Source organism: Carcharodon carcharias, chromosome 1 (assembly GCF_017639515.1).
Source record: "Carcharodon carcharias isolate sCarCar2 chromosome 1, sCarCar2.pri, whole genome shotgun sequence".
In the NCBI taxonomy this organism is placed as follows: domain Eukaryota; kingdom Metazoa; phylum Chordata; class Chondrichthyes; order Lamniformes; family Lamnidae; genus Carcharodon; species Carcharodon carcharias.
Window position 1 is genome coordinate 251,472,283 of NC_054467.1, and position 22,026 is coordinate 251,494,308.

Sequence of the window (22,026 nt, forward strand, 5' to 3'; positions counted from 1 at the left end):
TCAAGCTCCCACTACACTGTCCTATCAAACATACTCAGGGCAGGTACAGCACGGGATTAAGTAAGATGCCTCTACAATTTCCCATCAAACACTGTTAAATCAGGTTAGATGTGGAGTTAGGATTCACTCTGCTCCACAAGTAGCCTCAGAAAGGCACCATTTGCCACATCAGAATCTATCCTACTCCAGCTGTCTGTTTGACAACTACTTGTAAGATTGCTTAACTTTGCCTCTATTCCACATTCTGACGTACAGTGGACTTTTGCTTACCAGAATTTGCACTGAACCTTTGTCTAGCTCAGGTGAAGCCCAGGGAGGAAGAGAAAATCTTTTTACCCCTCAACATAAATTAGATTTGAACCCTGGTCCCAGAGGTGAAAGAACCATGTGCTAACACTTCTTCACAATAGATTCTTGTCACAGAAAATGGATTTTTCGTGCCATTGGAAGTGTGCTTGTTTTGATTAATCATTAATGGTGTGGTGTGCGCTTATGATATAATCAATAAACATTAGTGAAGTTTCAAAATTTCACCCAATGCTTCTCCAAAGAAAACTGCTTTGTCAATTAGCCCAGCATTGAAGAAGTTCCCTGATGTCCTTGGCTTTGCTTTGCTGTGCCATCGTCATAACAACCTGTATTACGTTACATCTTCAACACAGTAAAACATCCCCAGACACTTCACAGGAACATAATCAAACAAACAATGACACTGTACTAAAAATGAAGTCGTTAAAACAAGTGGTTGAAGAGGTAGATTTTAAAGATAACCTTAAAGGAGGAGAGCAAAACAGGGGAAGAGAGATTTGGGGAAGGAATTCCAGAGCTTGGTACCCAGAGAGCTGAAGGCATGGCTGCCAATGATGGGCAAAAGTGGATGGAGGGAAGCACAAGAGACCAGAATTGGAAGAACACGGGGTCTATGGAGGATCATGATGAATTTGGTATAGCTACTACAGACAGTGCTGTCCCTGGTCACCCCTCACTGTCTAGTATTGTGGGGGCTGTAGGAAACTGGGAGGAAGGTTATAGCCACAAGCACTCTGACACTGACTAATAAGCATTTACTCTGCTGTAGTTAGGCAGTCTTTGCATTTTGCGAATTCACAACAGATAGAACCAAACACAAGTGCTCTCACTGGCCTGAAAGGGGGTGAAGTCCCAGCAACAGCTCAGGTGAGTGGCAATCTTTACATAGAAGACTGGATCATACAGCACCAATTTGTGACCCTGGCAAAGCCGAGGCCAGGAATTGCCCAGCTAGTTAAAAAATGGCACTGAGTTATCAGCTCAGTTCAATAAGCAACAGTACTGAACTCACTACCTGGTCATTTATTGCAGTGCTGTTTGTAGGATCTTGCTGTGTGCAGATTGGTTGCAGTGTTTCTTGTATTGACTATTTTTTTTAATTCATGTGAGCGTCACTGACTAGGCCAGCTTTTGTTGCCCATCCCCAGTCACCACCTTGAACCACTGCAGTCCACATGTAGATACGCCTATAGTGTTGGTAAGAAGAGAGTCCCAGGATTTTGACCCAGTGACCATGAAGGAATGGTAATATAGTTCCAAGTCAGAATGGTGTGTAACTTGGAGGGGAACTTGCAGCTGGTGGTGTTCCCATACACCTGCCACCCATGTCCTTCTAGGTGCAGGGGGTTGCGGGTTCGGAAGGTGCTGCTGAAGAAACCTTGGTGAATTGCTGCAATGCATTTGCAGACTGCATTGGCTGTGAAGTGCTGAAGAACATGCTGAGGACATGAAAGGGACTTTACAAATATAGGTTCTCTCTTCCTCTCTTTTTAATCAGCATGAACTTTTAGCCCAGCTTTGGCCTTGTGCTGTCCTTACTTGGTCTGGCCTACATGTGATTCCAGACCCACAGCAACGTGGTTGACTCTTAAACTCCCTCTGAACAAGGGCAGTTAGCAATAAATGCTGGCCTAGCCAGTGACGCCCATGTCCAATGAATGAATAATTTAAAATTAAATGCAAGTTTGGAAGTTGATCTTTGAGAAGGTTGTCTTTGTGCATCGTCTCTCATCTCCCCATTTTAACTTACAGGAGGCAGTGAAGAATTTCATCACACTAGAGAACTTAGACCAACGAATAGAGGAAGCTCTGGACAATCCGAAGAATTATAACTTTGCCATCGACGAGGAGGGCAGGTTCATAAGGAGGACTGTGAAGCAGTAGGCCACAGCCGGCTCGTCAGAATCCCGCCTTGTACCGCCAAGCCCCCTCCTCCCGAGCGAGGGTTCATTGACCTGTGGATTTGGGACGGGAAGGTGGCAGAAGCCTTTAGACAGTAACAAACCATCAACAACTTGATCAGCACACACCTCCTGTAGTTTAGTTTGGCTTGGTTGAGGTAGCAGAGCCCTCATTGCTCGGTAATTCAGCAAGAGTGGACGTCTTCAGGAAAACAGCGGTGTTAGTTGGTGACGAGAGAGCACAGATGGTAAACTCATGCCTTTTCCAAAGAGTATTATGCAGTGTCCTAAATTGGAATTATCCATTGTGTACTGCTTCATAACAGCTGTTTCCAGGGTGCATATCACTGAGTTTCTTCACAATGTAGTCAGTCGATTCACTTGTAAACTCCCGAGTGTTGTGCTCTGCAGCTTACGATATAATAAGGGGTGAGGTATCAATAAATAAACTTTAATAAAGCTGGAGTTAAATTGCATCAATAAATACAACACAATCTGTGATCTGAGTTTACATTATATCAATAAATATAACAGCAGGCATTACATTCTATAATTTATGATAAGGAAAGAGGGCACATGGTAACAAATACAATAAATATGCAGGCTGGGATGAGTTGTCCTACAAATATAAGGGTCTCAATTGAGTATGTCATTCCAGGGGAGTGGTAATGTAACTGGACTAGTAATTCAAAGGCCCGCGTTAATGCTTTTTTTTATTCGTCTGTGTGTCGCTGGCTAGGCCAGCATTTATTGCCCATCCCTAATTGCCCTTGTTCAGAGGGCATTTTTAAGAATTAACCACATTTCTGTGGGTCTGGATTCACATGTAGGCCAGACCAGGTGAGGACAGCAGATTTCCTTCCCTAAAGGGCATTAGTGAACCAGATGGGTTTTTATGACAATCGGCAATGGTTTCATGGTCATCATTAGACTTTTAATTCCAGATTTTTATTGAATTCAAGTTCTACTATCTGCCGTGGTGAGATTTAAACCCAGGTCCCCAGAGCATTACCCTGGGTCTCTGGATTACCAATCCATTGGTGATACCACTATGCCACTGTCCGCCTTTGGGGACATGGGTTCAAATCCCACCACGGCAACTGGTGGAATTTAAATTCAGTTATTAAAATCTGAAATATGAAGTTAATCTCAATAATATTGACCATGGTATCTATCATTGATTGTTTTAAAAACCCATCTGCTTCACTAATGTACTTTAGAGGAGGAAATCTGCCATCCTTACGTGGTCTGGCCTACAGGCAAGAGATGCATGGGGGATGTGAGGAAGACCTTATGATGGAAGGAAGGTCATTGATGAAGCAGCTGAAGACGGTTGGGCTGAGGACACTACCCTGAGGAACTCCTGCAGTGATGTCCTGGAACTCCAAAAACCACAACCATCTACCTTTGTGCTAGGTATGACTCCAACCTGTGGAGAATTATCACCCTGAGTCCCATTGACTCCAGTTTTGTTAGGGCTCCTTGATGCCACACTCGGTCAAAAGCTGCCTTGATGTCAAGGGCAGTCATTCCCACCTCACTTCGGGCGTTCAGCTCTTTTGTCCATGTTTGAACCAAGGCTGTAATGAGCTGAGTAGCCCCAGCAGAACCCAAACTGGGCATCAGTGAGCAGGTTATTGCTAAGCTAGTGCCACTTGATAGCCCTATTGATGAACCCTTCCATTGCTTTACTGATGACCAAGAGTAGACTGATGGGCCGGGTTGGATTTGTCGCTGCTCCCAATGCGGTTTCCTCTACATTGGAGAGACCAAGCGCAGACTGGGGGACCACTTTGCAGAACACCTTCAGTCTGTCCGCAAGCATGACCCAGACTTCCTTGTCGCTTGCCATTTCAACACTCCACCCTGCTCTCATGCCCACATGTCCGTCCTTGGCCTGTTGCATTACTCCAGTGAAGCTCAACGCAAACTAGAGGAACAGCACCTCATCTTCCGACTAGGCACTTTATAGCCTTCAGGACTGAATATTGAGTTCAACAATTTTAGATCATGAAGTCTCTCCTCCATCCCCAGCCCCTTTCCGATCCCCCTTTTTTTCCAACAATTTATATAGATTTTTCTTTTCCCACCTATTTCCATTGTGTTTAAATGTATTTCCATCCATTGTTTTATCTCTACCTTTTAGCTTATTTCGATCCCTTCCCCCCACCCCACTAGGGCTATCTGTACCTTGCTCATCCTGCTTTCTACCCTTAATGTCACCTATTAGCACATTCCTTAGATAATATCACCACCTTCAACACCTCTTTGTCCTTTTGTCTATGACATCTTTTGGCAATCTCCACCTATCACTGGCCCTCTATCCAGCTCTACTTGTCCCCACCGCCCCCCACCCCCCCCCCCCCCCCCCCCCCCCCCACCCCCCACCCCCAAACCAGCTTATATTTCACTTCTATTTTTCCTTAGTTCTGTTGAAGAGTCATACGGACTCAAAATGTTAACTGTGTTCCTCTCCGCAGATGTTGTCAGACCTGCTGAGTTTTTCCAGGTATTTTTATTTTTGTTTTGGATTTGTCCTTTTTTTTGTGTAGAGGACATACCTGGGCAATTTTCCACATAGCTGGGTTGCTGCAATTTTGTAGCTGTACAGGAAGAGCTTGGCTAGGGGTCTTCAGTGCTATTGCTGGAATATTGTCAGGGTCTGTAGCATTTGCAGTATCCAGTGCCTTCAGACATTTCTTGGTATCACGTGGAGTGAATTGAATTGGCTGGAGACTGGCATCAGTGATGTTGGGGACCTCCGGAGGAGGCCGAGATGGATCATCCACTCGGCACTTCTGGCTGAAGATTGTAGCAAATGCTTCAGCCTTATCTTTTGCCTTGACGTACTGGGCTCCCCCATCATTGAGGATGGGAATATTTGTGGAGTTTCTTCCTCTAGTGAGTTGTTTAATTGCCCACCACAATTCACGAAGGGATGTGGCAGGGCTGCAGAACTTTGATCTGTTGGTTGTGGGGTCGCTTAGCTCTGTCTATCAATTGCTGTTTATGCTGTTTGGCACGCAAGTATTGCTGTGTGAGCGCTTCACCAGGTTGATACCTCATTTTTAGGTACGCCTGGTGCTGCTCCTGGACTGCACTCTTCACTGAACCAGGGTTGAACCCCTGGCTTGATGGTAATGATAGCGCGGGGGTTTTGCCGGGCCATGAGGTTAGATTGTGTTTGAGTACAATTCTACTGCTGCTGATGGCCCACAGTATCTCATGGATGCCCAGTCTTGCGTTGCTAGATCTGTTCGAAATCTATCCCATTTAGCACAGTGGTAGTGCTGAAAAACACGAAGGAGGGTATCCTCAATGTGAAGACGGGACTTCGTCTCCTCAAGTTCTGTGCTGTGGTCACTCCTATCGATACTGCGATACTGTCATGTATCTGCGGCAGGTAGGTTGGTGAGGATGTGATCAAGTATGTTTTTCCCTTTTGCTGGTTCCCTCACCACCTGCCACAGACCCAGTCTAGCAGCTATGTCCTTTTAGTCTCAGCCAGCTCAGTCAGTAGTGGTGCTACTGAGCCACTTTTGGTGATGGATATTGAAGTCCCCACCCAAAGTACATTCTTCACCCTTGCTACCCTCAGTGCTTCCTTCAAATGGTGTTCAACATGGAGGAGTACTGATTCATCAACTGAGGGAGGGTGGTACGTGGTAATCAGGAGGTTTCCTTACCCATGTTTGACCTGATGCCATGAGACTTCTTGGGGTCCAGAGTCAATGTTGAGGACTACCAGGGCAACTCCCTCCTGACTGTATACTACTGTGCCGCCAGCTCTGCTGAGTCTGTCCTGCTGGTAGGACAGGACATACCCAGGGGTGGTGATGGTGGTGTCTGGGACATTATCTGTAAGGTATGATTCCGTGAGGATGACTACGTCAGGCTGTTGCTTGTCTAGTCTGCACAAGCTCTCCCAATTTTGGCACTAGCTCTCAGATGAGAGTAAGGAGGACCTTGCAGGGTCAGTAGGGCTGAGTTTGCCATCGTCGTTTCCAGTGCCTAGGTCAATGCTGGATGGTCCACCCGGTTCTGTCCGGGTAAAGGCAGCCCATTGTTCTATTACAGTTTTGGGTGCTAATCTTTGATTATAATTTAGTTGGGACAGATCTGTTCACACCCCACTGAAACTGGCCCTCGTCCAATTAAGTATTTTTACTTTGGATTGCTTCTTGTCCTTTTCCATTGCTAATCTGAACCTTATGATACTATGATCACAGTTTCCTAAATGTTCCCCTTCTGGCTCTTGATCCACTTGACCCACCTAATTTCCTGGAATCAGTTCCAGCAATGCCTCTTTCCTTGTTGGATTGGAAATATACTGATCTAGAAAATTCTCCTGAACACCCTTCAAAAACTCATCACCCCCCTGCCCTTTACACTATTACTATTCCAGTCCATATTGGGATAATTAAGTCCCCTATTATAACTATTCTAATTTTTGCACCTCTGTAATTTCCCAAAAAATTTGGTCTTCTATCATTCCCACTAGTTATTTGCCTGTAGAATACACCCAGTAGTGTCACGGTACTGTTACTGCTTTTCTTTAAACTTTAGCCAAATAGATTCTTTCCTTGACATCCTTTCTCCCCAATACCTTGTATTTGGATGGGATAAATATTGGCTGGAATATGAAGGAGAACTTCACTGTTTTTCTTCAAATAGTACCAAGTACCCAAAATACAGGGCCTTGGATTAATATCTCATTCAAAAGACAGTGCAGCACTCCATCAGGACGGTCAGCCCCGAGTATGTGTTTGGCTCTCTGGGGTGCTACTTGAACCCGCAACCTCATAACTCAGAGACACGTGTCCTGCCAACTGAGCTGTGACTGCCAATAGTGATAATAGTGATGATTAAGGGAAGCAAGCCAGCCAAGACACTGGGGAGAACATCCCTATCACTTTTACATCCACTTGAACAAACTGAAGCAGAGCCTTGGTTTAACATCTCACCCAAAAGACATTTATTTCATCAGCAAGTAATCAGTAAAAGAGAAACATATGTGTAAGTGTGTCCCAGTCAGTTCACAGGATCTCCATTGTCAAGACCTCAGCTGTCTCTCCTCATGACTGCACATGGAAACGGGGTCCTTTGTGGCCACAGTCTAATGCTTCAGGAGAGCTCAAAGGAGATTTAGCCCTCAGACATGCATTGTGGAAGTCCATTTGCATGTGGACATGCCCAGGCAGTCATGAAACAAACTCCCATTCAAACTCCAGAAACATTTATTCCATTATGTATTCATCTGCTCTTAAGCCTGACATTTAGAATCTTAACGGTTAACCTCAACTTCAACTCAGAAGGTGAAAGATGCAATTAATTGTGTTCGTACATTGGCCTTTATTGCAAGGTGATTTGAGTGCAGGAGTAAAGATATCTTTCTGCAATTGTACAGAGCCTTGGTGAGACCACACCTGGAGTATTGTGTACAGTTTAGGTTTTCTTACCTAAGGAAGGATATACATGCCATGGTGCAAGTGCAATCAGGAGGTTGAGCCTTGATTCTCCAGAATTTAAAAGAATGAAAGGCAATCTCAATGAAACATGCAAAATTCTTACAGGGCTTGACCAGATGTAGGAATGATGTTTCCCCAGGCTGGCAGGGTTCTGAAACCAGGGGACAAAGAATAAGGTGCAAGCCATTTAGGACAAAGATGAGGAATTTCTTAACACAGAGGGTGGTGAATCTTGGAAAATCTCAACCCCAGAGGGCTGTGGAGGCCCAACCATTGAGTAAGTTCAAGACAGAAATTGATAGGTTTCAAGATACGAATGACATCAAGGGATATGAGGATAGTGCAGGAAAGTGGCATTGAAGTAGAAGATCAACCATGATCTGGTTGAGTGGCAGAGTAGGCTCAAGGGACTGAATGGCCTACTCTTGCTCCTATTTCCCATGTTTCTACCAGGAGTGCATAGCTGTGACCTTAGACAAGGTACTGTCAACAACTGTCATGAAGAGCTATTAATGTATATAATGTTATTGGAAGTTATTTTCAATTGGACTTGTAGTAGGGTCTGTGGCTGTGGGTGGGAGTGTGTGTGTTTTAATTGGATTAAAGCCAGCTAGTCTGGGTGTTTTAATGTATAGTAGTTTTGCGATGTAAACAGTAAGGTAGAGAGTACATTTGCATTTTGTTGAATAAACCATTCAAAGACTGGGGGTGAAATCTTGCACCTAGCTAGGAGACACCGAGCAATTTTTTTATTACTAATAATATTGGTGCTATGAAAAGGGTTTTATTGTCATAAGAGGTGGAGTTCAAAGGGTCTGGTGATACAATAAGAATTTGCATTCAAAAGGATGGCTAGGTATAAACAGAAAAGAATTTTGTGTGTATAAGTCAGAGGCATGTAAGATCTAGACCTGGAAACCTACAACAGTGCAAAGAAACACGTTGAAAGGGACCTCATTTTGAATTTGTAAGTTAAAATGTGCTTTGCCTGGTGTCTGTTTAAGTCTATGGGTTATTGTTGCTTTGGGGAAGATTACCTGGGCGTGATTAATTTGGGGATTTGTTTAAAAGTTATTATGGTAGTAAATTGTAGACATGTGAATGTATTTAAAAATGCGGTTAAATTGATAAATGTTTAATTTATTTTATATAAAAGCCTCTGGAGGCTTGGTGGTTTCATTTCTGAATTCAGAGTTGCAACTCAAGGATACCAATTGAAAATAAAGATTATGACAGTTGTTTAAATTTATGACTTTATGACAACTGTTGTGTCATAACAACAACTCTGCTGCAAACTTTGCACAATCGACACCAAAGGAGATTGGTCAGTTTGAAAAATGTTTCACATTTTCCAATATTACCTAGATTTGGGGAAGGTTCCATTAGATAGATTTCGAACAGATCTAGCAACCCAAGACTGGGCATCCATGAGGTGCTGTGGGCCATCAGCAGCAGCAGAATTGTATTCAAACACAAACTATAACCTCATGGCTCAGCATATTCCCCCCTCTACCATTACCATCAAGCCAGGGGATCAACCCAGGTTCAATGAAGAATGCAGGAAGGCATACCAGGAGCAGCACCAGGCATACCTAAAAATCAGGTGTCAACTTGGTGAAGCTACCATACAGGACTACTAGCATGCCAAACAGCATGAGCAGCAAATGATGGAGCTAAACCGATCAGATCTAAGCTCTGCAGTTCTGCATATCCGGTCATGAATGGTGGTGGACAATTAAACAACTTACTGGAAGAGGAGGCTCCACAAATATCCCCATCCTCAATGATGGGGTAGTCCAACAAGTCAGTGCAAAAGATAAGGCTGAAGCATTTGCTACGATCTTCAGCCAGAAGTGTCGAGTGGAGGTTGCCAGCATCACAGATGTCAGTCTTCAGCCAATTCGATTCACTCATGTGATATCAAGAAACGTCTGAAGGCATTGGATACTGCAAAGGCTATGGGCCCTGACAATATTCAGGCAATAGTACTGAAGATTGGTGCTCTGGAACTTGCTGTGCCCCTAGTCAAGCTGTTCCAGTACAGCTACAACACTGGCATCTACCCGGTTATGTAGAAAATTGCCCAGGTATGTGCTGCATACAAAAAGCAGGCGAATTATTGCCCCATCAGTCTACTCTCCATCATCAGTAAAGTAATGGGAAGAAGGGCTGTCAAAAGTGCTATCAAGTGGCACTTGCTTAGCAATAACCTGCTCACTGGCGCCCAGTTTTGATTCCGCCAGGGCCACTCAGCTCCTGATCTCATTACAGCCTTGGTTCAAACATGGACAAAAGAGCTGAACACCTGAGGTGAGGAGAGGGTGATTGCCCTTGACATCAAGGCCACATTTGACCAAATGTGGCATCAAGGAGCCCAAGCAAAAGTGAAGTCAGTGGGAATCAGGGGGAAAAATCCCTACTGGTTGGAGTCATACCTAGCACAAAGGAAGATGGTTGTGGTTGTTGGAGCTCAGTCATCTCAGTCCCAGGACATCAGTGCAGGAGTTCCTCAGGGTAGAGTCCTCAGCCCAACCATCTTCAGCTGCTTCATCAATGACCTTCCTGCCATCATAAGGCCTGAAGTGGGGATGTTCGCTGATGTTTGCACAACTCCTCAGATACTGAAGCAGTCCATGTCCAAATGCAGCAAGACCTGGACAATATCCAGGCTTGGGCTGACAAGTAGCAAGTAACATTTGTGCCACACAAGTGTCAGACAATGACCACCTCTAACGTTAGAGAGATTCCCCTGATGTACACTGGGATTACCATCAGTGAATTCACCACCATTAACATCCTGGGCATTACCTTTGACCAGAAACAGAACTGGACCAGCCATATAAATATCGTGGCTAGAAGAGCAAGTCACAGACCAGGAATCGCGCGACGAGTAACTCATCTCCTGACTCCCCAAAGCCTGTCCACTATCTACAAGGCATAAGTCAAGAGTGTGATCGGATATTCCCACTTGCCTGGATGAGTGCAGCTCCTACAACACTCAGAAACCTTGACACCATCCAGGACAAAGCAGCCTGCTTGACTGGCATTACATCCACAAATATTCACTTACTCCACCACTAACGCACAGTAGCAGCAGTGTTTACCATCTACAAGATACACTGCAGGAATTCACCAAGGCTCCTTCGACAGCACTTTCCAAACACACGACCACTACCATCTAAAAGGACAAGTGCAGCCGATAGATGGGAACACCACCACCTTGGATGTTCCCCTCCAAGTCATTCACGATCCTGACTTGGAAACATATCGCAGTTCCTTCACTGTCGCTAGGTCAAAATCCTAGAACTCCCTTCCTAACAGCACTGTGGGTGCACCTACACACATGGCCTGCAATGGTTCGAGAAGGCAGCTCACCAGGACCTTTTCAAGGGCAATAAATGCTGGCCCAGCCAGCGACACCCACATCCCATGAATGAATTAAAAAAAACATGCATGTTGTTGTGAAATTAGGGTCTATAATTAAATATAAGGTGACTGGACACCCTGAAAAGATTGGAAAATAGTGTATGTAACTCCTTCATTCAAAAATGGAGGATAACAAAAATCAGGAAACTACATCCGTCATTGGGAAAATGTTCGAAGCTGTTATCAAGGACGTTATAGCAGGAGACTTTGATAAATTCAAGGTTATCGGTAGAGTCAATGTGGTATTGTGAGGGAAATCATGTTTAACCAATTTATTGGTGGTCTTTGAAGAAGTAAAATATGCTGTACATAAAGGGGAACTGGTATTGTGCTTAGACTTCCAGAAGGCATTTGATAAGGTGTCACATCAAAGGTTATTGCAGAAAATTAAAGCTCATGGTGTAGGGGATGGCATTATATTGACATAAATATAAGATTGGTTAGCTAGCTGGAAACAGAGTAGGCATAAATGGGTCATTTTCTGGTTGGCAAGATGTAATGAGTGGTGTGCCACAGGGATCAGTGCTAGGACCACAGCTTTTTATAATTTATATAAATGACTGAAGGTATGCTTGCTAAATTTGGTGATGATACAAAGATAGGTAAGAAAGTAATTTATGAAGATGAAATAAGAAGGCTACAAAAGGATATAGATAGGTTAAGTTAGTGGGCAAAGATCTAGCAAATGGCATATAATTTGGGAAAATGTTTAATTGCCCATTGTGGCAGGTACAATAAAATATTGATATTATCTTGATATTGATACAATCTTGATATTATCTAAATGGTGAGAGGTTGCAGAGCTCTGAGATGCAGAGGGATTTGGGTGTCCTAGTACATGAATCGCAAAAGGTTAGTATATAGGTACAGCAAGTAATTAGGAAAGCTGATAAGATGTTTTCGTTTATTGCAAGGGGAATTGAATACAAAAGTATGGAGGTTATGCTTCAGTTATACAGGGTATTGGTGAGACCACATCTGGAGTACTGTGTACAGTATTGGTCTCCTTATTTAAGGAAGGATGTAAATGCATTAGAAGCAGATCAGCGAATGTGTACTAGACTAACAGCTGGAATTGAAGGCTTGTCTTATGGGGAAAGGTTGGACAAGCTATTCCTGTATCCGCTGGAGCTTAGAAGAGTAAGGCTGGAATTTTCCGACCCCTCCACACCAGCGGGATCTTCTGGTCCAGCAAATGTGAATGGAAATTTCAGTGTTTCGCCAGCCCTGCCGAGGGGGAACCCACCGCCGTGTGGGGCTGCGGGGTTTGGCTGGAAAATTCCAGCCCAAAGGGCAGCTTGATTAAACAAGATAATGAGGGGTCTTGACAGGGTGGGTGTGGAAAAGATGTTTTCTCTTCTGGGAGAATCTAGAACATGGGGTCGCCAATTTAAGATAGAGATGAGGTGAAATATTTTTCTTTCTGTGGGTCCTGAGTCTTTGGAACTCTTCCTCAAAAGGAAGCAGTGCCTTTGAACATTTTTAAGGCAGACCTGGATAGATTCTTGATAAGCAAGATGGTTAAAGGTTATCGGCAGGGGGTGGGGGAAGCAGGAACGTGGAGTTGAGGTGACAATCAGGTCAGCCATGATCTTCTTAAATGATGGAGCAAGCTCGAGGGGCCGAATGGCCTACTCCTGCTCCTAATTGGTAGATCCAGATAACATGTTCTGCATTTCAGTTCTGTCAAATAAATTTCCCATATGACATTCAAGATTTCTTATTTCTGTACTTGTCTGTGTTGCTATGAGATTGTCCTTTGTCAAATGAAAAAGTTTTCTGGTCCCAAAAAAATTAGTTTGTGGGGCGCAGGCGCACTGAGTGGGTTTCGAGCGAGGAGTCAAGTTGGAGTCCGGTGATTAACGCACATGCGCAGGTAGGCCCGGCCGCGTGGCACACTGGAATCTGAAGTTCTTCCCGACCAGCGGCCCGAAGACAAACAGAGGATAGTGGACTACAACCCCCGGGAGGGAGTGCGCCTGCGCGTTGCCAACCCAATGCCGTTACGCCACGGTCGATTTGCCAACATGGCGGCAGTGTGGTGAAGGGAAGCGGCAGAAGGGATGGTGGTGGAGAGCGTGGATTGCGGCCTGTGAGAGCAGAGAGAAGGACGGAGTTTGAGTAGGCAAAAGCGAGCCGGCGAAGAAGAAGAAGAAGAAGCGGCGGCGCCTGAGCCCAAGGCTCGGGGAGCCGGAGCCATGGAGAGGCCGAGAGTGGAGCAGCTGCTGGAGTTCAGAAGGTAAAAGAGAATCGCGCTGACCCTCGAACGGCCCGCGCTGACCCTTAAACGGCCCGCGCTGACCCTTACACCAAGGGGGCGGTGGCGTAATGACATTGTCACTGGACCTGTAATCCAGAGACCCAGGGTAATATCTTGGGGACCTGGGTTCGAAACCCACCATGCAGGTCTAATGATGACCATGAAGCCTTTGTCGATTGTTGTAACAACCCATTTGGTTCGCCAGTGTCCTTCCTTTAGGGAAGGAAACCTGGCCTACATGTGACTCCAGACCCACAGCAATGTGGTTGACTCCTTAATGTCCTCTGAAATGGCCATTCAGCCTGGACTAGTCTGAACTAATAAAAACTAAACGGTCCAACCTGACCCTTAGACCGACTGCACTCACCCTTAGACCGACCACACTCACTCTTAGACCGACCGCACTCACCCTTAGATAAAAACAAAAAAACTGCGGATGCTGGAAATCCAAAACAAAAACAGAATTACCTGGAAAAACTCAGCAGGTCTGGCAGCATCGGCAGAGAAGAAAAGAATTGACGTTTCGAGTCCTCATGACCCTTCGACAGAAGAACTTGAGTTCTGTCGAAGGGTCATGAGGACTCGAAACGTCAACTCTTTTCTTCTCTGCCGATGCTGCCAGACCTGCTGAGTTTTTCCAGGTAATTCTGTTTTTGTTTTGCACTCACCCTTAGACCGACCACACTGGCCCTGAAACTGCTCATGCTGTGTGAGAGAGAGAGAAAGATTGTGGATTGTTCAGTCGCATTGATTCTCACAGATGTGAGGCAGTGCAGCTTTACTTATCCTTCTGTTGTCAATACTGTGAGTGGAAGGATAGAGATCTTGAGAAAGTCTGTATTCAATGGAAGGACCGCCGAACAAACGCTAGTGTCCTTCTTGAAGACAGCTCCACAGCATTCAGACAAAACTGCTGCAAAATCAACTTTGATGGACTGGACACTGTCCGGATGGTGGAAAAACCTATTCCCCCGCCAGGTCCTGTAAATCTCCAATGTTCCAGAGGAGGACAAAGAAAACACTTCAAAATTCAACCACATACCCTGACCCCTAATCCGACCACACTGACCCTTAATTCAATCTCACTGACCCTTAATCCGACTCTCCTCGAAATGCGGCAGCATTGACATTAATGACTGGGAGGTGCTTGCTGCCAATTGTTCAAAATGGTGACAACTTGTCCATCAAGCTTCATCATGCTTTTGAGTCCCAACGTCTTAATGATGAGGTAGATCTGTGGCAGAAAAGGAAGCAAATCCTGCACTCTAGATCCCACTACATTGTGGGATGTCCTGCCCCTTGTGCCCAAAAATCTGTGGATCAAGAATCGGCTTGTTCAGTCATATGAAAACCCATGACAGATACTCGTGACCCTGAGTATTCTTCATCCTTGAATTGAGGATCAGCTGATGTAGACGAACGAAATTGTGGGGCTGCACTCACTAATGGATTTGATTTTGATAGAATTAATTTAAAAAAACTGTATTGAGTTTTGTTACAGATTTAAGATAATAGGCAAAGGAGTAAGATGGAAATGAGGAGGAACTTTAATTTTCTAGAATGCCCCACCTGAAAGGGTAGTGGAAGCAGGGAGGCGGTGGCATAGTAATCCAGAGACCTGGGTTCGAATCCCACCATGGCAGATGGTGAAATTTGAACTCATTAAAAGTCTGACAACTGATCACATTCACCCATCTGGTGAACGAATAAAATATAAAGCTTCCAATAATAAAGGAAAAAAATGCAAGGCACCAGGGAAGGAAAAGGACTAATGGAAATTTCATCCCAGTGCCCTGACCGGTATTCATTTCTCAAACATCATATCACATTGCTGTTTGTGACCAATTTTGTGAGGGAGCTTGCTTGCAAACGGGCTGTCAAGTGACGACATTGGCTCTAAAGTTGCGAAAGCTATGTAATATAAACAGTGACGGTAGCATAATGGTAATGTTACTGAACTAGTAATCCAGATTTCCAGGGTTAATGTTCCAGAGACTTGTTCAGATTTCACCGGCAGCTGCAGGAATTTAAATTCAATTAATTAATAAACCTGGAGTAAAATGCTACTCCCATTAATCATGAAACTACTGGATTGCCGTAAAAATCCATCGGGTTCACTAATGTCCTTCATGGGGAGAAACCTGCCAACCTCTATGTGACTCCAGACCCACAGCAATAAGGTTACCTGAAAAGACTGCCCTCTGAAAAGGCCAAGCAAACCATTCAGTTGTAGGTAGCTCAGCGCCACCTGAAGCAAAGGCACTTAGGGATGGGCAATAAATGCTGCCTGGCCAGCGATGCTTAGGTCCCAATTAAAAAAAAAGCCTTTTTTTCATCCATGGGCTTTGTCTTTGTATGTTGACCGACCAATGGACACACTACAAGTGCTTCAGAACTCACTGTTGTGGACTGTTCTGGCACTTCCCGATTTTCAAATGTTCAGCCTTGGTGCTTTTTATCATCTTGGCAATTGGGATAACGTTGCCAGGCAACAACAACACATTTATTTACCATTGCTTCTTATGGAATACTCTCACTTCCCTGAATGAGTGCAGCTCTAACAGCACTCAAGAAGCCCAACACCATTTGGACAAAGCAGCCTGCTTGATTGGCACCCCATCCATCACCTTAAATATTCACACACCTCCTGCCACAGATGCACAGTGGTAGCAGTGTGTACCATTCATAATGTGCAGTGCAGCAAATCGCCATGGCTTCTTTGACAGCACCTCCAAAACCTGCAATCCCATGAAGAACAAGGGCAACATGTGTATGGGAACATCATTGCCTCCAAGTTCCCCAAGTCACCAGTCCACTCTTACTTCCTTCTCCACTGGGTCAAAATCCTGGAACTTTCTAACAGCAGTGTAGGAGGGGTTCCTTCTTATACTTTGTTTTCACAGCAAAGTCTATTTAACCCAATCATTGCCTAGCTGTCATTTGAATAGACCAACCACAAAAGCTGTAGTGTCATTAATCCACCCAGACCAGGCCAAGCTCCCAACACCTTTGGTTTCCTACACCTCGACACCTACCAACTTGTAAACATTCCAGGGATTGTGTCTGGCCAAATAGTGGCCTTGGTACCAAGTTATTTTATCTCTCACTAATTTGCTCTTCTGAGCCGTGTTTTATCTCCTTGTTCCCACACAGCTTTCACTCTACATGGTTTCTGCTGAAGTGTTTTTGACCTTACTTTACTGACCATTTGACTTCCCTTTACACCTTACGGGCTAATAAAACATTTGGTCAGCGAAGACCTAAATCACAATTTTCCCATCTTGTCAAATATCTTTACGCAGAGTGTAATCACAACAGGAATGAAAATAGGAGAATTGTAATAAAAGTAAAAATAAATGCACAACAAGTCATAGCATTTAAGTTAGTTAATTAACAAGAAAACCCAAAGTTGGTATTTCCTAGCGTTTTTTTTATCATTTATGGGATGTGGCCGTTAATGCTAGGCCAGTATTTATTGCCCCTCCCTAGTTGCCCTTGAGAAGCTGATGGTGAGCTGCCTTCTTGAACCGCTGCAGCTCATATGGTGTAGGTACACCCATGGTGCTGTTAGGAAGGGAGTTTCAGGATTTAGGAACAGCGATATATTTCCAAGTCAGGATGAGCGGCTTGGAGGGGAACTTCAGTTGATGGTGTTCCTATGTGTCTGCTGCCCTTGTCCTTCTAGATGGTAGTGGTCGTGGGTTTGGAAGGTGCTGTCTCAGGAGCTTTGGTGAGTTCCTGCAGTGCATCTTGTGGATGGTACACACTGCTGCTACTGTGAGTCAATGATGGAGGCAGTGAATGTTTGTGGATGTGGTGCCAATCAAGCGGGCTGCTTTGTCCTGGATGGTGTCAAGCTTCTTAAGTGTTGTTGGAGCTGCACTCATCCAGCCGAGTGGAGAGTATTCCTTCACATTCCTGACTTGTGCCTTGTAGATGGTGGACAGGCTTTGGGGAGTCAGGAGGTGCAGGATTCCTAGCTCCTGACCTGTTCTTGTAGCCACAGTATTTATATGGCTCATTTAGTTCAATTTTTTGCCAATAGTGACCCCCATTCTTACACTAGGTATTGGAGATGGAACTTCTCCAAGTGTTTAACTGCTTCAAACACCAACTTACCAATAACTCCCCCATCCACCACCCATTTTTTAAAGTTTTTGTGGAAAGCTGTTAACCATCTGTTCCCTTTCAATTTGCAGGTTACCTACAGATGGTTTTATCCTGGCCCTGCTCGTGCTGTACACTCCCTTCGGCATCTGTTTAATGCTTCTCAGGATATTTATTGGGCTTCATGTGTTTTTAGTCAGCAGCGCTCTCCCAGATGGTCTTTTGCGAAGGTAAGGCTCTTTTTTGTCCTTGTCAGCCGCCCTCAAGTATTAAAGAGAATAAAATGGGGCCCACAGTTTTTTTTTGCCCTTTTTAACAGGCGGTTGCTAAGTGATGATTCTCCAGTATTGGGCAGAGTGAAAAAGGAGAAAAAAGAAAGAGGACTGAATGAAGAAACAGAAATGGTTGAAGTGGAGAAGTGATGTAGGGTGTACAGTGCCGAAACAGGCCAACAGTCCAATTTGTCTATGCTCCACACAAGCCTCTTCCCACCCTACTTTATCTAACCTTATTGGTGTAACCTTCTCTTCCTTTCTCCCACATACACTTAATCTGGCTTCCCCTTAAATGTATCTATGAATTTTGTGTGTGTACAGAAGAGTCTACAGTTCTGCTTCAGATACTGACCTTACCTGTTGCCTTGCATGTTGCACACACCTTGTGATCTATTTGAGTCTGACCTGTGCCAAGGTGTGAAAAGACAGTTTTCTGGAGTTTAAAAGCATGAGAGGTGATCTCATTGAGACATATAAAATTCTTAGACTTGACAATGTAAATATTAAGAGGCTGGGCAGTTAGCACTAGGGGTCGTAGTCTCAGCATAAGGTGACATCCTTTTTGGACTAAGGTGAGATATCTCTTCACTGAAAGGGTTGGAAATCTTTGGAATTCTCTACTTCTGAGAGATGTGTATGCTCTGTGGTTGAGTACATTCAAGACTGAAGCAATAAATTTTTGAGCACTAGGAAAGTCTAGGGGTATGGGATATGGCGGGAATCAGGTGTTGATACGGAAGTTCACCCATGATCGTACTGAATGGCGGAACAAGCTCGATGGCCATACACTTGTGTATGAATGCACCCACGCTATCGGCTGAACACTATCACTGAACTTTCAGTGGAGGAAGAAAGCAGCTCACCATCATCTCGGGGGTCACTTGGGATGGACATTCATTTGTCGAGAATAAGGAACCGCTGCACTAGTAGAATGCCAGACTGCCTACAGATCCCAGGCAGTCCTGTAGACTCTGATTTAACACCACAGTGTGTTGAAAACAGTGTAAGCTCAAAGCATTGTAAGCCGTTGCCTTTGAGGGTTCAGGCACCGCTTTGCAGTCCTTTAATTGTCCTTGCAGCTGTCTTTCTGATGAGAAGTCCCCCTCTGGCACCTCAGGTGCCCCTGGCATTATTTGAAGAAGCCCTGAGTAAGCCCTCCCTTGTGTCCTGACTGATGTTCCCTCTAAGCTGTTCAGCAACCTGGAAGTTCCCTCAAGAGCCCAGAACAAGTAGGCTTCTTTAAGTTATTGTAAGCATGTGGCTGTGCAAAAAATTTAAAGGGTCGGCTCTTGAAAGGGTAGGTTGCACACGACAAAAGAAAGTAGAGGGAACTTTGGTTTTACTGATGAAAGCAGATTGCTTTAGTCATTATCACATTTCAACTTGCCAGTACTCTACACTGAGTTTCTGCAATTCCTTTCAAAATTAAGTCTCTGCTACAGCAAATGTCCAATTTATTTTCAATTTACAAAGAGGATTGAAGTCGAGTATGTGAAATTAGTAAGGGGGAGAATGTTTATGAAAATAATACAGAATATTGAGATTTGTTTTAATATAACCAGCTCTAGTCGCTACTTGCAGTGTAGTACTGCACTGTTAGAGGTGCTATCTTTCTATATGAGATACTAAACTGAGGCCTTGACTGCCCTCTCAGGGAATGTGAAAGATCCCAAGGCACTATTTTAAAGAAGAGCAGGGAATTTCCCTGGTGTCTTGGCCAATATTTAGCCCTCAACTAACATCACTAAAAATCAATATCTCTAGCCATTATTATATTGCTGTTTGTGGGAGCTTGCTGTAAGCAAATGAGTCAGAGTCATTATGTTTTCTTAAATTACAACGGTGACCTTGTTTTAAACTTGGGAGTCATGAAAGGTGCCATAGAAATGCAAGTTCTTTCCGTAAAACACGGACATCTGCCTTAAGTAGCAATAGTGCTATTCATCCAACAGCTATTATACAAGATAGTGGAATCAGGAATCGCTGGAAATGTGCGACAGTTGAAATACTGACAATTTTCTAATCCCTTTGAGTATCAGGACTGTTTCTTTTAATCATTAATCTCTCTCTTAACATGAATTCTGGCCTGCTACATATTTGCGCAATAGTCTGTATTTTCCTTTTCCCGACAGCCTGTCTGCATTTTTTCTATCTTTTTTTTCTACACCTATCTGTGCTAATAGGAAACCAATCTAAGTATGGCAAAACAGCAAATGCCGGAGACCTGAAAGAAAAGTGGAAACACTGGAAATAAAGCTGCAGAATTTCTCAGGGTTTGCAGGGGGGCATTTGGCCTATTGTGTCTGCCAGCTCACTGCCCCAATGGGCGGTGCCCAACTGCCCCTCTTTAGACTTGTGACCAGAGCTGTCCAAATCTAGCGAAGGAAACGGCGGCTTAATGTTTTAGGCTCTAGACAAAGGGTGACCTCTTGAAACGTTGACCTGTCTTTTGTCTTCAGGTGCCGATGGGCCTGCCTTGTATTTTCAGCTTTTTCTGTCCTTGGTTTATAAATTTGTACCGTAGAGGCATGAACGCTTCCAGGCATAGTTCACGTGAAGACTGATGACAGCTTTGGGTCTACCAGATGTGTGCTGGTATGTATTTTTAAAGCATGTTAGAGAAGCTGTAGTGAAATCCTTTTTATATATAGCAGCATTCATATCCTTTGGACATCCCGATGCGCTTTACAGCCAATGAATTACTTTGAAGTGTAGTCACTTTTGCACTGTCAGCACTCATGGCAGCCAACTTGCACATAGCGTGATTCCAAAAACACAATGAGATGAATAAAAAGGAAAGGACCTATGGTTCTGCACACCTTTCTCGACCTCAGGGCACCCCAAAGCACTTCACAGTGCATGAAGTGTAGGCAATGTGATAGTCAATTAGCATACAGCAATTTCCCATAAATAGTAATGAAATAAAATGTAGGTGTTGATTGAGGGATAAATATTGGACAGGACAGCAGGAGACCTCCCCTGCTTTGCAAAATAGTGCCATGAAATCCTTTATGTCCACCTTGGGTTTAGTGTCTCACCTGAAAGAACTCCTTCAGTACTGTGTGACCTTTTGACTCTGAGGTTGGAGTACTAACCGCTAAGTCATGGCTGACGGACTTCTCATTGGGTATCTGCTACAAAGGGATGTACCGCAATTGAAAAAGGCAGACATCAACACCATAGAAACTCCAGAAACATTGTATAGAGAGGGGAGCTGTTAACATGGTAAAGTTGGTTGATTTCAATAACCACTCCAGGCTAGTGAAAAAAGTGGAATTTTTGCTGGAAAATCTCAGCAGGCCTGGCAGCATCTGTGGAGAGTAAAGCAGAGTTAACGTTTCAAGCCCAATATGACTCTTCTTTAGAAATAAGTGAAAGAAGCAAGCTGATTAAGACAGGTCACGTCAAAGGACAAACAATATCTGTTCTATATGGTGAGCAGGGTGTCAGTCTGGTATATAGCATTGTGCAAGTCACCGTTCTCTACAATCACTCTGAAGTCAGGGGACTGCTGGCAACTGCTGGACAAAAGCCTCAAAGCTGTGCTGTAGCTGATTAGTTCACACCAGAGTTCCAAACTTTAGGGAGCAAGAAAGAAGGCAGCGTTTCTCACAAGTGATAGATATCTGTTAAGAAAATCTACATGTGAAGCATCTATCTATATTGTGTGTGCAAAATATTTTTTCCATTAAAGTTAGTGCCCATGTCTAAAATGACATCTCGGCAACCATTCGCTATTTCTCAAACACCGAAGCAGTCCTTGTCCAAATGCAGCATGACCTGGACAATATCCAGGCTTGGCCTGACAAGTGGCAAGTAACATTCACACCACACAAGGACCATCTCCAACAAGAGAGAATCTAACTATCGCCCCTTGATGTTCAATGGCATTACCATCACTGAATTCCCCACTATCAATATCCTGGGGGTTATCACTGACCAGAAACTGAACTGGACTAGCCATGTAAATACTGTGGCTACAAGAGCAGGTCAGAGACTAGGAATCGTGCGACGGGTAACCCACCACCTGACTCCCCATAGCTTGCCCACCATCTACAAGGCACAAGTCCCCACTTGCCTGGATGAGTGCAGCTCCCACAACACTCAAGAAGCTTGACATTGTCTAGGGCAAAGCAGCCCGCTTGATTGGCACCACATCTGCAAACATTCACTCCCTCCACCACCAACGCACAGTAGCAGCAGTGTGTACCATCTACTAGATACACTGCATGGATTTGCCAAGGCTCCTGAGGCAGCACACTCCAAACCCATGACCACAA

At 44.4% G+C, this 22,026-nt stretch overlaps 2 protein-coding genes across 3 annotated transcripts in view; both read left to right on the forward strand.

The window, feature by feature from the left end:
- Positions 1 to 2,669, forward strand: part of mrps26 (mitochondrial ribosomal protein S26) — a 72,996-nt gene extending 70,327 nt beyond the window's left edge. The window contains exon 4 of the mRNA XM_041192039.1: positions 2,062 to 2,669. Coding sequence (XP_041047973.1) covers positions 2,062 to 2,193 — 132 coding nt within the window. The 3' untranslated portion in view covers positions 2,194 to 2,669. The remainder of the gene's footprint in view (positions 1 to 2,061) is intronic.
- A 10,390-nt stretch (positions 2,670 to 13,059) lies between these two features.
- aup1 (AUP1 lipid droplet regulating VLDL assembly factor) overlaps positions 13,060 to 22,026 on the forward strand; it is a 45,774-nt gene continuing 36,807 nt past the window's right edge. Inside the window, exons 1-2 of one of the 2 annotated variants that reach the window (XM_041193119.1) lie at positions 13,060 to 13,343; positions 17,564 to 17,701. In XM_041193119.1, coding sequence (XP_041049053.1) covers positions 13,303 to 13,343; positions 17,564 to 17,701 — 179 coding nt within the window. In that variant the 5' untranslated portion in view covers positions 13,060 to 13,302. Of the gene's footprint in view, positions 13,344 to 17,563; positions 17,702 to 20,205; positions 20,342 to 22,026 lie in introns of those variants that run through there. The other variant, XM_041193127.1, reaches the window with a different exon arrangement.